Source organism: Panthera leo, chromosome B1 (genome assembly GCF_018350215.1).
Source record: "Panthera leo isolate Ple1 chromosome B1, P.leo_Ple1_pat1.1, whole genome shotgun sequence".
Lineage (NCBI taxonomy): Eukaryota > Metazoa > Chordata > Mammalia > Carnivora > Felidae > Panthera > Panthera leo.
The window spans coordinates 3,307,246-3,321,337 of NC_056682.1; the positions used below are offsets into that span (position 1 = coordinate 3,307,246).

The 14,092-nt window shown below is 41.1% G+C and overlaps 1 protein-coding gene across 1 annotated transcript in view; it reads right to left on the reverse strand.

Moving 5' to 3' along the window:
* Positions 1-14,092, reverse strand: part of CSMD1 (CUB and Sushi multiple domains 1) — a 681,511-nt gene that overhangs the window by 542,022 nt on the left and 125,397 nt on the right. Inside the window, 1 exon segment of the mRNA XM_042934172.1 lies at positions 8,010-8,131. Within this exon segment, the coding sequence (XP_042790106.1) occupies positions 8,010-8,131 (122 nt within the window).

A 14,092-nucleotide genomic window follows, 5' to 3' on the forward strand; every position in this document is an offset into this window, starting at 1 on the left:
CCTATTAAAAATGGTAAATTACATATATATATGTAATTACATATACAAATTACATTAGGATGGAAATATATATACATATATATATATATATATATATATATATATATATATATATCCTGCACCCATTATAAATGAATTATATATGGATATATATTATATATTTGCATATGTGTGTATATACACATATATGTACATATATATACACATATATATATATACACACATATATACATATATATATGCAGTGCATTATAAAGTAACAATGATCTGTAAAATTTTGGCATATCTAAAATTAGAAGATGTCATTGAGAAGAAAAAGGAGGAAGGAGGAGGAAGGAAATAAAGGAAAACTATGTTCTTGCATATGTGTTTGTGATTAGAAACATAGAGATAAAAGTCTTACAAAAAGTATGCACCGATAGCACTGCTCATCTTTGGGATTGAAATACTTAGTTCCTTTGGTTTTTGCTTTCTAGTTATCTGTGTCATTTGATTTTGCAAAACAGTGATCATGTATTTGTTTTATTACATGCACATTTCTATGCATATTTAGTTTTTAGAAAAGATATTTCCCATTTATTGTGGAAGATAAATTAGGACAGTGGAGAACAGAATATGACAAACAGCTGAGCTATCTCACAGCAATACATGGTGCACGCTGACAGAAGTGGCTGACCTAGAAGAGTCACTAGTGGAAAACGGAAAAGGGAGAGTGTATCCAGAAGGTCTTGGCACGAAGGAAAGATGCTCAACTAGAGGTGACAGAGGAGGAAATGAGTCTAGGATAAAGGTTGTTTTCTGGATTGCATGACAAGATGCACTCAGAGAAAGGCTCTAGGAGGGGCAACAGACTGCTGAGCAAGAGAGAACGAATCTTCTCTGTATCTCTCTGCGCGAAATGCTATTAGGATGCCCCAGAAATGCCCTGGGCTTATCTGGACTTGCAGTACTATGTTCAGGTAAGTTGATTACATGACTGATCACTCTCATCAGAGAACAGAGTCCTCCAAGCAATGGAATGCAAAGAAACTCCACGTATGGAGAAGAGACTAGGAGGCGATCCTATAATTGTAGCAGTAACATTAATAACTCAGAGGTATTCCCATATATGTGCATTCATCTGACAAACGGAGAAATACCATTAGCTTGTCTACATAGTATTATCAGTATTCAGATTATGCTGCAAATGAGGCAACTGACAGAGAGACTTTATGTCTTTTTGAAACCACACAGCTAGCAAACGGGCAAAGGCTGGAACCTGGGGCTTGGAGTAACATACCTGGTTCTCCTTACACCTTTCCACTGCCCTATAGGACCCCACAATCATGTGTGTGGGGACAGACCCTCCCCAAATTTTAAACATCTCTTCAAGTGATTGGGAGAAGGAAAGGAAGTACAGAGAGGCCAGAGAACAAGAGAAATGAGCTGGAAGGATGGTAGCAGCAACTAGCTAGACAGTTCTGTTAGTTCTGAGTGTTCTCATGACAACAGCAACTTTCTCTCAAGGTGCGCTTTGACGGAGATCAGTGTGCCATCATGGGTCCCGCATCCCTGCAAGGAACTGCTTGCCGCGTGCCTCCTTTATGTGGCTGCACCTAGTTCCTGGGTGGTTTCCCTCTCTCTTCCTTCTGCAGTGGCACCTCCATGCCAGCAGAGATTGTAGCTGCTCTGTTGACCACTCTTTACCAATTATCAAGAGTGTGTGGCGCAAAAATACACTGAATGGGTAAGTTTTGTATTGCTTTCCCTACTTGTGTAATTATTAATGTGTTTAAATAAGAAAAGCACTGAAAAGAAGAAAAATGCAAAAGGAAATGTGTTTTAATGCAGGAAATAAGTACTTAAAACATATTAAAGGGCAAAAGGTGACGGAAAACAGTGACTACGTGTAAGACACATAAACCTAAGTGGGAGAAAAAACTATTTATTTCTGCCTCTTTTTACAATAACACACACACACGAGCGCACCCATACTACTCATAGAAAACAAAGCAGAAACAAACAAACAAAAAAACTTTTCCACCTTTCTGTCATGAGGATGAAGATTCATCCTTTCCAGATTCTGGACATACAATTATTAAAGTCTCCTCCACTAAAGCCACTTTTATTTTTAAAAAATCGGTAAATCTGTGTACTTTTCTCACAGTAGTGTTACGTGGATATTTTGTTCTTCTCCATTTCTATAAACAATCACTATTCCAGCCTAGATCTCCATCACTCACACCAAGTAAAACAGATGTAGATCATCTGTCTACACCTCTGCAGTATTTTTTGTTTGTTTTTGCTTTGTTTTACTTTTTAACTTTTTAATGTGGTCTGCACACTACTAACAGGTCAGTCTTTCTAAAAATGCTGTCTCCATCATGTGTGTATATGTATTTATACACATACGTGTGTGTGTATGTGTGTGTGTGTGTGTGATTCATTTTTGACTTAAAATGCAAGCAAATCAAAAGCATGGACCCGTCTTCTATTTTATTTTGGAGAACCCAGAAGAGATGACAAAAATAACTAAATTCGGTTAACAAGGCAGTAGTTGCAGTGTGGCGGAAAAACCTGTTAGCGGCAATCGTGGAAGGCAGGCTCCCGTGTGGCAGGACAGAAAGGATGCCAGGAACGGCGCCCACAGAGACTCGAGAAGGAAAGAGCCAAACTCTGTTCCTAAACAGGATACGCTTATTAAACAGTGCTGATGGGGACGGTGCTGGCGATAAAAGGGCTGCCGCAGAGAGATGAACATATTGGAGAGGGGACAAGGAGGGAACAATGAATCCGTATCAAGATTAATGACGATGGCCAGCAAGAACTAAGGGGGCACCTCGTGTGCCACGAAGGGAAGCTGGCACGGCACGTGACTTTCTCCACAGGAGCTCAGTGACACAGAAGACAACGGAATGGAGCCATTAAATAGAGCCCATCATGGCTCTGGGCTGGGAAGGTGTCTGTGACAGAACCGACGGGGACGCCTGGCACAGTATTACAGCGGATAATCATGTGTCTCATGGTCTCTCCACCAGTCTGGGAATCCCTGATGGGTCAATACAATGTATGGAACTGGATCCATTCAAACTCCATTTCAAAACACCACAAACTGTTACGTGAAATATTTCATTCTACCTTAACTTTGAAATAATTTGAATGCAGATGAATGCCTTTTCTACGTCTGTATGAATTTATTTCACATTATGTAAAAAAAATCTGAGTAATAAAAGTTAATGCTCCCTCCCCGAAAAGAAGTCTAACACACAGTTGTACTTTCTTACAAGCATTAAGTTTAAAACAAGACTTCTTATTTTTTCTTTAGATAGTATGAGTTGTGCATTTAATAGAAGGTGTGATATAAATGTGTAAATCGCTGTATCTAATTACCTAGTCCCTAAATTCCTCTCATATTCATCTCCTCTTCTCCAATCCTGACACCACTGTCCCAATGGAGGCTCATATGATCTTTCACAATTGCACCAAAACCCTGATGTCTTCTGCTTCCAATCGTGAGTCCTTCAACTGTGTCCACCTGACTCTTGACAGAGTGACCTGAGACATATACATGGCAATGCCATTCTTTTCCTCTGTTTCTTGACACCCACTGTCATTAGCACAAAACTTAAACCCTTTACCTGTCCTTCAGGGTCTGATTTACAGCTCTTTAAATGTAGTCATTAATAATAGCAATGGAGAAGAAGAAAAGGAGGATGAGGAGGAAGGCAGGGAGGAGGGAGGAGGGAGGAGGGGGAAGAGGGAGAGGAGGAGGAGGGGGAGGAGAGGGAGGAGGGGGAGGAGAGGGAGGAGGGGGAGGAGAGGGAGGAGGGGGAGGGAGGAAGGACAGGGAAGGAGGGGGGAGGGGAGGCACGGAGCACTGGGCAGACAGTGTTCTAGGTGTTTCACACTGACGCCATGTTCCGCACAAGGGTATTCACATGTTGGCACCCAGATCTCGGACTGTCAGCTTCTGGAACTCTTTGTTTCTAAGCTACCCCATCTGCGGTATTTTGTCTTAGAAGCCTGAACAAAGTTCAAATGCTTACAATCACTGAAATCCTCAAGGAGTTTAACAGTAACAAAATGCTTTCCAAGGAGATCAACTTAAAATCAGGTACTGAAATTATGTCGCCATGAAGCGCATTTGAGATATAAATCTGTGTATGTACGTACATGTATACATATGCATACACAGACATATGCCGCCCGTGTCCGTGCAAAGCTTCCAGGGAAAGCTGTCTGCCCTTCACCTTCCCAATGGAAACCACAGGGATGAACTTTTGAGAGCATTTGCTGGTAATTCCTCTTATCTGTAACTCATCAACCATATATGACTTTCTCAAGAATTTGGTCACACAACTTGTCACGAGTTTTATCTGAGAAAGCTGAGTTGTTGAATGCATATACAACGATCTACGTTAAATAAATATCTCCTTATTGAATTAATTTTTATTGGATTTTTACTAGATTAGCATGGCGGGAGCAGTTGTACTTGGCTGTTTAGAAATCTGCTTCTCCGCTAAACTGAATCTTGAGGAAAATTTCTTTTTAATTTCTACCTAGAACACATTACATAACAGGGTCTCCTAAAATATATATATATATATATATATATATATGTGTGTGTGTGTGTGTGTATATTAAACTGTTTTATAATTATTAGTTATAGTTAATATATTATTTAATATATAGCGGGTAATATGTTAATATGTTATATATTCAATTATAACATACATCACCTTAATATAATTTAGAAAATTATATATATATTTTTTAAATTTTTTAAAGTGTTTATTTATTTTTTATAGAGAGCGTGTGAGCAGGGGAGGGGCAGAGAGAGATGGGGAGAGAGAGAGAGAATCCCAGGCAGGTTCTACACCATCAGAGCAAAGCCCGACATGGGGCTTGAACTCATGAACCATGAGATCATGACCTAAGCCAAAGTTGGATGCTGAACTGACTGAGTCACTCAGGTGTCCACATATGTGTGTGTGTGTGTGTGTGTGTATTTATAAATATGTTTCTCGTATTCTTTTTAAGATGATATTACACAATATGACAAATTATAATATTCATTGCTACTAGCCACTGAACTTCCTATGATAATTATCTTGTATAAGCAATTTTATGTTAATGCCTTGCATAAATTGACACATGTCACTTGGTTATATAACAGTGAGAGCAAATATAAGACCAGGAAAGACTAAATCATTAAGAGGAGATTAAGGTTTCAACAAAAGAGGAGTTTATCAACTAATCTCTAGGTGACATTAGAAACTGATTTTTGTTTTCTATTCTATTTTCTATTTCTATTCTAAATAGAATATTTCTATTCTATTCTATTTCTATTTCTCAAAGGTTTGCAAGTCACGTCAAATGTACAGATTGAGTACACCAACACTTCTTATCTAGAACTCTCTCTAATGCTTCTAGCAAGAGTCTGGCTGGGAATCTTTACAGAACCATTCTCCTCTCTTATGCTCAATATGTAATATATCTTCGTCACCATGTGCTTAATCGGGAAACCCCCTTATTTGGAATGTCTCCCAAGGAATCAAATTAAGCCTAATTATACTTAATGGCAATGACTGCTTCTTAATTTGGATGGTAATTCTGCTTAATTGAGATGCCTTCAGGTGTCTAAGTGGTGCTCTAGCAAGAGTATTGGTGTGCACAAGTGCATCAACCTGGAATGTCCTGTTTCTTCTCTGAACATTTCACCAAAATAAACGAAGAAAGGCAAAGAATTTACTGAAGCGATATAACACAAGATTCCTGAAATGTAATTTAACTGTTGAGTGTTTACAGTCAACCAAATTTATACAAGATCATTAGAAAAATCTATGTGAATGTACATAAAGATGAGTTGGGAAAGCAAAACCCCTAAAATGAGAGAACTATGTAAATCCAAATGGCATATGTCCGTTATTTCATTTATCATTTTGCAGTTTGGCCATGTTGCAACATCCTCAAAGAACACACCTCATGCATTTTATCAAACGTGAGCCTGCTGGAGTCTGGCAAAACAGGAAAATAATGGGATCTGAAGTGCCATAAACAAAATATGAACCTGATGAGAACCCAAACCTCTTTCTTCAACACTTTGCTCGTGTACATGTGGTAGACAAAACTGGTTTCCCATAATCCTCAGCCCTGCCTTCTGCCTTCCAGATGGTTCTTTCCTCAGGCTCCCTAGGAGCTGGAACATGGGCATTCGACTCAGGTGAACCTGAAGGGAAGTCCACTAGGGACATTCTAGAAAATCCCTTCCATGTTTTAGAAAGACATGGCTCATTTCTTCAGCGAACATGACTACGCCACAGCCATCTTGTGACCTGAGGCGGGGCAGGCATCATTACTGCCCTGGATGGTGGAGCAGAAAAGAGGGGAGACACATAAATCCTCAACGATGTTCCTGAGCTCCTGAATTAAATCTGGACTCTCACCGGCTCTCCCCTTTTGTTAGGTGAAATAATGTTTCTTGAACACTTTTTCTCATACCTACAGCCCCAAACATCCTATTGACACACTGAATAACCTATTATTTCGTTTCCTCGTGGCACCCCTCACAGTGATAATGGAACACGTAGCTGCAGAAATAAATGAGTCTTCTAACGAAGAGAGCTAATGAAGTGCCCTCACAGTGCAGTAAGACACATGTTCTCCTCCTTCCGTAGGAGCAAAATAGCTGGGATACCTTTAACAAGTAGTTTACATTCCCCGGATCTCGGTTTCTTGTCTGTGGGGTGAAGGGTACAGACAATAGGAAGTCTAAGCTTCCTTCTAGATAGAGATTTCAGTTATTCTAGTATGTGAGGGAAAGAAAGAAACTCAGATATATAGGTGCACCTGTAGTATAAAAAATATTCATGATTATTTATATGCAATCTGGAATTAAATGAATTTTGGAATACCGTACGGGCGTTACTCAGATTTACTGAAGATTCACCTTGCAGCCGCTGCCTGACCTATCACCACAGCAGGGCTCTCCTGCTCCTTCCATACAAAGGACTTCCACACTTTACAGCTCTTCGCCTGACACTCAGAACTGCAAAACTCCTCTCACTCCTTACAGCGGAGGCCCAGTCCCCCTCCCACTGACACCAGAGAAAAATACGCCATCAGCATGACTCTCTTTGTCTCTATTGGCTTCCCCACATGACATCATGCATATCCCAGATCTCGGCAGCAGAAAACGCACTTGTGAATTCCACATTTGCTGCTATCAGTCATATCCGCTTGAATGAAATACAGCAGGCACCTCACTCTCATTATGCCCAAAACCAAACTCATTATCTCTTCCCATAAGAAAAAAAAAAAAAAACAAAACAAAAAACTGGTTCCTGAGGCCCTTTCCCTGATCCAAGGTAGGGAGAATTTATATATTTATATTATTCCAAACTGGACCGATCTGGAGAATAAAAGAAGGTCGTTATTAACAACGGTGCAGGAACCGCAGACGTAGGGTAGGTGCCCCTGGTGGGGCGGGGGGTGCCGGAAGGGGGGCTGGACCACACCCTCATTCTGGTAAGGGCTTCACCATGCCCGCCTAAAGCCATTCTTGATTCCAGCATATTCCATTACATTCAGAGTGACTGTACGGTATCCTTGAGAGTTGCTAAGAGAATAGGTCTTAAAAGTTCTTACCACTAGAAAATAAATTGGTAACTATGTGAGATGATGAATGTTAACTGTTTTGCCAAATATACATATATCGAATGACTATATTATACACCCTAATGTTATATGTCAATTATATCTCAACAAAACTGGGGTGGGAGGTGGAGAACATAGGCCAACCTTCAGAACCAGGAGGAGGCAACCAAATGAGGAAAACTCCCCTTCTATTTGAGTCCTAGACTTTTTCCCACTAACTGTGGATATATGTACTCAGGAGGCAACGTGAGCCTTTCTATTCAAACAGCAAAGTGTAAGGGCACCCCACATTCACAGGGCTGTGGATCTTGAACACTGTCCGAGTCAGAGCACTGACAGCATCGGCGACACTGAGGGGGCGGGGGAGGCCTTACCTTGTCCGGGTCAGTTGTGGTAATGACCCACACACAGTGAGCGTTGTCTTCATACTGAACCGGGTAATTAGGGGAGGTGATGATGCCGCTGGGTCCACGCAGATTTGATCCACATGTTCTAGCTAGAAATACACAGACATGGTGTTACTTTCTTCAGCATTTTATCTGTGTGGTGAAGACAAACTAGGCACATGAAACATCAGATTAGTTATTCACTGATTATGATAAAAAGCGGTTCAAGAACTCAAGTGGGCAAGTGCAGTGTACTCAGCCATGGGGACCCTTGTCTGACTTCGGCAACGTCCAACCCGAGCTCTTTATTAAATTTTCCAAGGCGTTACCATTCACGAGTTACAAGAGTGACCTTGTCGCTGATATCGCCATGGATGATGCCAAATCAGATCAAATCAGCCCACCCAAATCCCAGTCTGACTCAGAGGAGGTCTGTACATACCTCTGGCTGCACACAGACACAGTAAGATAGAGGGGAAAGTGCAGTGCAGGGGAGCTCCAGAGACCCTCCCTGCCGCCCCACCACACCCCACGCGGTATGACAACTTCGTCCTTTCCACTCTAAACACGGATGGTACCACAGGTCATCTCCAAAGTCTCTTCCAAGCTTTGGAGTCTACTCTACAATCAACTATACAAATTTCCTTACAGCACAGGGCAAGCAGGAGATTAAAATGTAGTTGACAATTTAAAGAAAGAAAATAGAAATGGTGGCTCTAGAAGGGGAAAGAAATGACCTTACGTTGAAAGACCCACCCAGCAAACTACAGAAATGACATAACCTAACAGATATTACTGAGGTTTTAATATAAAAAACTATTTCAGGGGTTGCCTGGATGGACTCAGTTAGTGAAGCGTCTGACTCCTGATTTTGGCTCAGGTCATGATCTCACAGTTTGTGAGTTTGAGCCCTGCATTGGGCTGACAGCGTGGAGCCTGCTTGGGATTCTCTCTCTCCCTCTCTCTCTGCCCCTCTTCCGTGTTCTCCTTCTCCCTCTGTCTCTACCCCAGTCCTACTCATGTTCATTCTCTCTCTCTCTCAAATAAATAAACATTAAAAATTTTAAAAATATATCTATTTCAACTGACTTCTATTTTAAGAAAGGAGTTTTTAAAAAAAAAATTGGCACGTAATTTTTAGAAATCAAATGTGGACTTGAAATGCAATCCAGTCCTAACATAATAATATAAACTGGGGGGGGGGGGGGCCGGGGGCGTCGCCTGGGTGGCTCAGTCGGTTGAGCGTCCAAATTCGGCTCACGTCATGATCTCACATGAGTCTGAGTCCCACATCAGGCTCACTGGTACCAGCTCGGAGCCCACTTCAGATCCTCTGTTCCTCTCTCTCTGCCTCTACCCCCATCATCTCTTAAAAAGAAGTAAACATTAAAAAAGTAATTTAAACTGGGTTTGCAAAAAAGAGCAGAGAAACTAATTTCACAAGAAATAATGTAAGAGAAGCGCGAGTTCATTTTCCTAAGGTTTCATATCACACAAACCAATTAAACTGTCACCCAATAAAAGATTAATCCTAATCATGACCCGTCTTGCCTTTGTTCTTTTTCTTGGCTGAGCACCCACTCCAGATCCGGCATTATTCTGGGAGACACAGTCACAGAATCAACTGGGCAGGATTCTGACTTCCAAGGGCCATCTTACAGTGGACAAGTCAGGGGAAACCATGCAACTGAGCTGTTACTAACTGCCCCCAGGAATATTATACTCCTTGTCCATTTATATGGACGTAACAATAGCAAAATTCATACCTATTCCCAATAATAGTTCTTTCTTGTAATGATTCGTTTACAGATCTATCTGTCCTACAAGGCCGTGAATTTCTTGACCTTGGGAGGGCATCCTTCCCTTATCATCAGCACCACAGCCAGTGTCTATACTTGCTGACATATAAAAATGTGGTGAGAGTAGACAACTCTTCAGTCGTTCAATACTTACTATGAAAATAATTAGCTAGGAATTAGTCTACTATACGGTGACTAACAAAAACACAGGGAAATCGATGTTTAAAATACTGGCATGAACTCTGAAAATGGACAAGATTTCTTAAAAAAAGACCCATAAAAGATGATCTGGTTTTCAAAATCCAGTAGGTCCTCCAATGGAGAGCTAACTGCACACAAACACACCCACCTCTATACACAACAGAATCTATTTTTAGGAACATGTTCTCAGAAAGGACCGTGAGCTTCAGATGCGAAAGTTTCCTAAAGCGCCCTGTAAGCAGTATTCATGAGAAAATCTTAGAAGAAAAGTTATCATCAATACATTTCGATTTACAATGCCTTTGGGTTACAGGCTCGTTCTTTGTTAAGTTTCACACTGAAAAGCTGCTATGAGCATAACGTCACATTGCACGATAAATATTTTTTGACTTACTTTTGAATTAATATTGCCAAAGTGCCATTCTAAGTATATCAAACTTCAGAAAAACATCAGAAGAGTGAGGGAGTGCAGTCGGGGACTAATTGCTACATTCCCACCGACAATTTGCGCCCATCCAGTCATTAGCCCCAGCTGTCACTCTGCTGGAAAGTTCACCAAATCTGACATTCCATCAATGGCCTTATGTCCCACGTGTCTGCTTTGAAGCTTGACCCTTAACTTGACTTATTCAAATTGCCTAGCAGCTCTCCGTGCAATTCATCTTACCCGTTGCTGGGGGAAATAGGACTTTTAGTGATTATATATTTTAGTGAGATAACTATTAGCAAAATATTTATAAGAAAGCAGTACATTTCTCACATTTTCATGCCTATTTAGGACTGTGTTTCACATAGAGTGAGTTATGAATCCCGTCTCTTTGGAGATCTTTTTCATCAGAAATTGTCAAATTAATTCACAAAAAAATTTTTTTTTCTTTTTGTCATAGAAATATATCTCTATTTTTGCAATACATTTTTCTAATCCATTACTTTTAACTATTTTTTTACCCATTCTTTCAATCAAGCCATTAACATAATCAGCAGAAAAGACATACATGGACGATTCGGGACAGGGATTTTTCTCTGTTTTAACCACCATATTATTTTAATAATTAGAACAATTCCTAGCATTTGATAATCCCCCCCCTCCCGAATACTTGCTGTAGTTTTTAAACAAGTGTAATGACCTTAAATAATACCATCTAGTTATAATTATTTAATTATAATCCTCTCCTTTGGAAACCGTTAAAAACTTTAGTCAGGACCTCAGTCTTTGCTCTTCTAACTCTTCCCCCTCCTTATCATCAGCTTCTTCACCAAGCGATGATACCACCATCTTCACACCAATGAGGCGTCACTGGGTGCTGCTTTCTGTATCAACATTCTTCTACAAATCCCAGATAACCCCAGATTTTCTACTGGCGACCACTCGAAGCTCAACCATTTACGTGCAGAATCTTCACAGAATAATACTAATGTGTTCTGAGCTGCCGTGATTTCTGGCTCTTATTATCCAGACACTTGTGGTGTTTGCCGTGCGGTCTGGATGTGATCTTCTGAATTTCCCGCAGGCAGAGTTTGTCACCTGGGGCATCCTTTCCGTTCTGTGGTTCTGGGGCAGGCTTATAGGAAACGGCCAGATCCCTAGATTTTAAGTTTGTTTGTTCGTTTACTTATTTTGAGAGAGAGAGAGAGTAAGCGAGCAGGGGAGGGGCAGACAGAGAGAGAGAATCCCAAACAGGCTCTGAGCTGTCAGCACAGAGCCCGACACAGGGCCTCAACTCACAAACTGTGAGATCATGACCCGAGCCGAAACCGAGAGTCAGAGCCCCCCAGGAGCACCTAAAACCCTGAATTTTAGAGCAAAGCCTCCCCGCCAGCTGTGCCACATTCCACATCTTCCTCCTCATCAGCCTCAAGCATCTGAACGCGACTTTCCTTCATATCCGCCGCATCTCTAATTTCTGTTAGAAACCTAATCTTGGGGAAGAACGAGAAGAGCTAAGGAACACAGGGCAGCCCGAGGGACGAGAGAGGTACCAGGACTAAGAGCTCCACTGACATGCGTCTGACAGTTGAGCATCATTCGGCACAGAGCCACGAGGACAGTCAGTCAGTGCGTGTCTGGCCCTGGCCACCCACCCGAGGTCAGGTTCGGGAAGAACACGCAGGAGGGGCCAGCCTGCGGGGCAGGAAGGGAGAACGGGAGCCGAGGGAGCTGGCAGTGCACACAGAGCCTTCGAGAGGAACGGGTTGGCGGCACTGTGTCTGCAAAGTGCACCTGTGCTGCTTTTCTGGCGGCTTCTGTGCTATGACTGAATAGGAACTCAACCACTGCTGTGGAGATTCATAAAGCCATGCTATTATCTGACACGGAAGGCTGGAGCCCTGAAGGTCTGTAGCCTTGCCTGTCTCTTTCCACCTCGGACTCTTTGCTGGTTCCTCACTGCACCCCACGCATGGGCCGCGGACCTTCTCGGACAAGCACAAACCTGCTAGCTTAGCAAACCTGATCTAATTATGAGTAAGCAATTGCACAGTGTCCTTGGGGTGGGGGGGAGGTCTTCCTCCAACAGCTGCTTCTGTACCGAACAGGCATTCAATTAGTCAACAAAGTATTTAATTGGCCAACGTAATTAAGTAATGACACTACAGTCATGTCAAGCAGGTTTTATAGCAACATTTAAATATATTCCCATAACGGAAATGTATACGTGCGTGTTTCTATAAATCAGAGTTGAATACCCCCTTCCTACTCCTGCTAAGTGCTCTCCCTTGTCAAGATCTTCCTGGAAATACAACATCCAATATAAAGTAATACACACTTAAATGATCAATAATGTTTAATAAGTGGTCTTTGGTAATAACCGTGACCTAACGTACAGCTAGTATTACCCGTGGCAGTATTCTAAACTTGTGAGCTCAAATTTTACTTACATGTTTTACGTTTTTAAAATTAAATAAGAATTCACAAAATGGTAGTTGAAAATGTATCAAAACGGAAAGTAGATAGGGAGAAAAAAACTGATTTTGAAAGCAAATATATGCCATTTATCTATTTAATCAATGAATATTAAGTACAAAACATATTCATTTCACGTAATCTGTCTTATGTAATATGAAGTAATCATGTGTCTGTCTGTGTAAATTCAGTTCCAGGAATCTGTATTGTTCTATAGTAACTATTTAATTAATCACATTAATTGGAGAGGAATATTCTAGTTGACTACATTTAAATTAAGAGGCTACCTGGACTCACATCTGAAGAATGTTTCAAACAATTTAATAACATATTTGATAGTCTGTTTCTTGTACGTCTTTAGGAGAAAGCATTCTGATCCATCACAGCATTCATGTTTCATCCAGATTGTCAACCAAAGTGGAAAAAAGTGTGTTGTAGAGGTTAAGAGTCACTTTTCTTAATTGCAGCTGAGTTCCAAGACTAGTTAATGCAGTGACTGGACATCGAATCTTGATTTAACTCGTTTCACACCCTCCGTTTGTTCAATGAGTATACTAATCATAACTTCATCTGTGATTGCTGTAAGGATTGAAGGAGGAGAGCAAGGAAGGCACTTAGCACGTCACAGACTATGTATAACAGAAATACACGAAGCACGCTTATCGTGAGCTGGGCAAGGTGTTAGGCACGGATGCTTCTGCAGAGACAACAACACCAAGATCCTTGTCTTCCACGGGAAATTAACACATAAACACAGGCCACCTAATCTAATGTGTGGAGGACACAGAAGCTTTCTAGAAAGGTCTGAGCAAGGGTTCGAGGTGTATCATGAAAGGACTTCCTCGGGAAGATGGTGGTCATGGAAGGATTTTGGAAGAGATGACAGTTGAACAAAGGTGAAGGTCGGACAGCCACGTGGACACCTGGGGGCAAGTGTCCCAGGTAGAAGGACAATACATGAGAGGAAGCTATGTCAGAAACGTCCGTATCATGTTCTAGGAACATGATTAGCACCAAATTAACATTAGCATTCAAGTCATTTTATGTCAACAGAATTTGAGAGTAATATAAAAATGCAGTTTTATTATTTCCAATAACCTAATTAAAAAAGAGAGAAAAATGTATTTTTCACCCAAGTGGTCTTCAGCTAGGAAGTTTACAACTTTGGA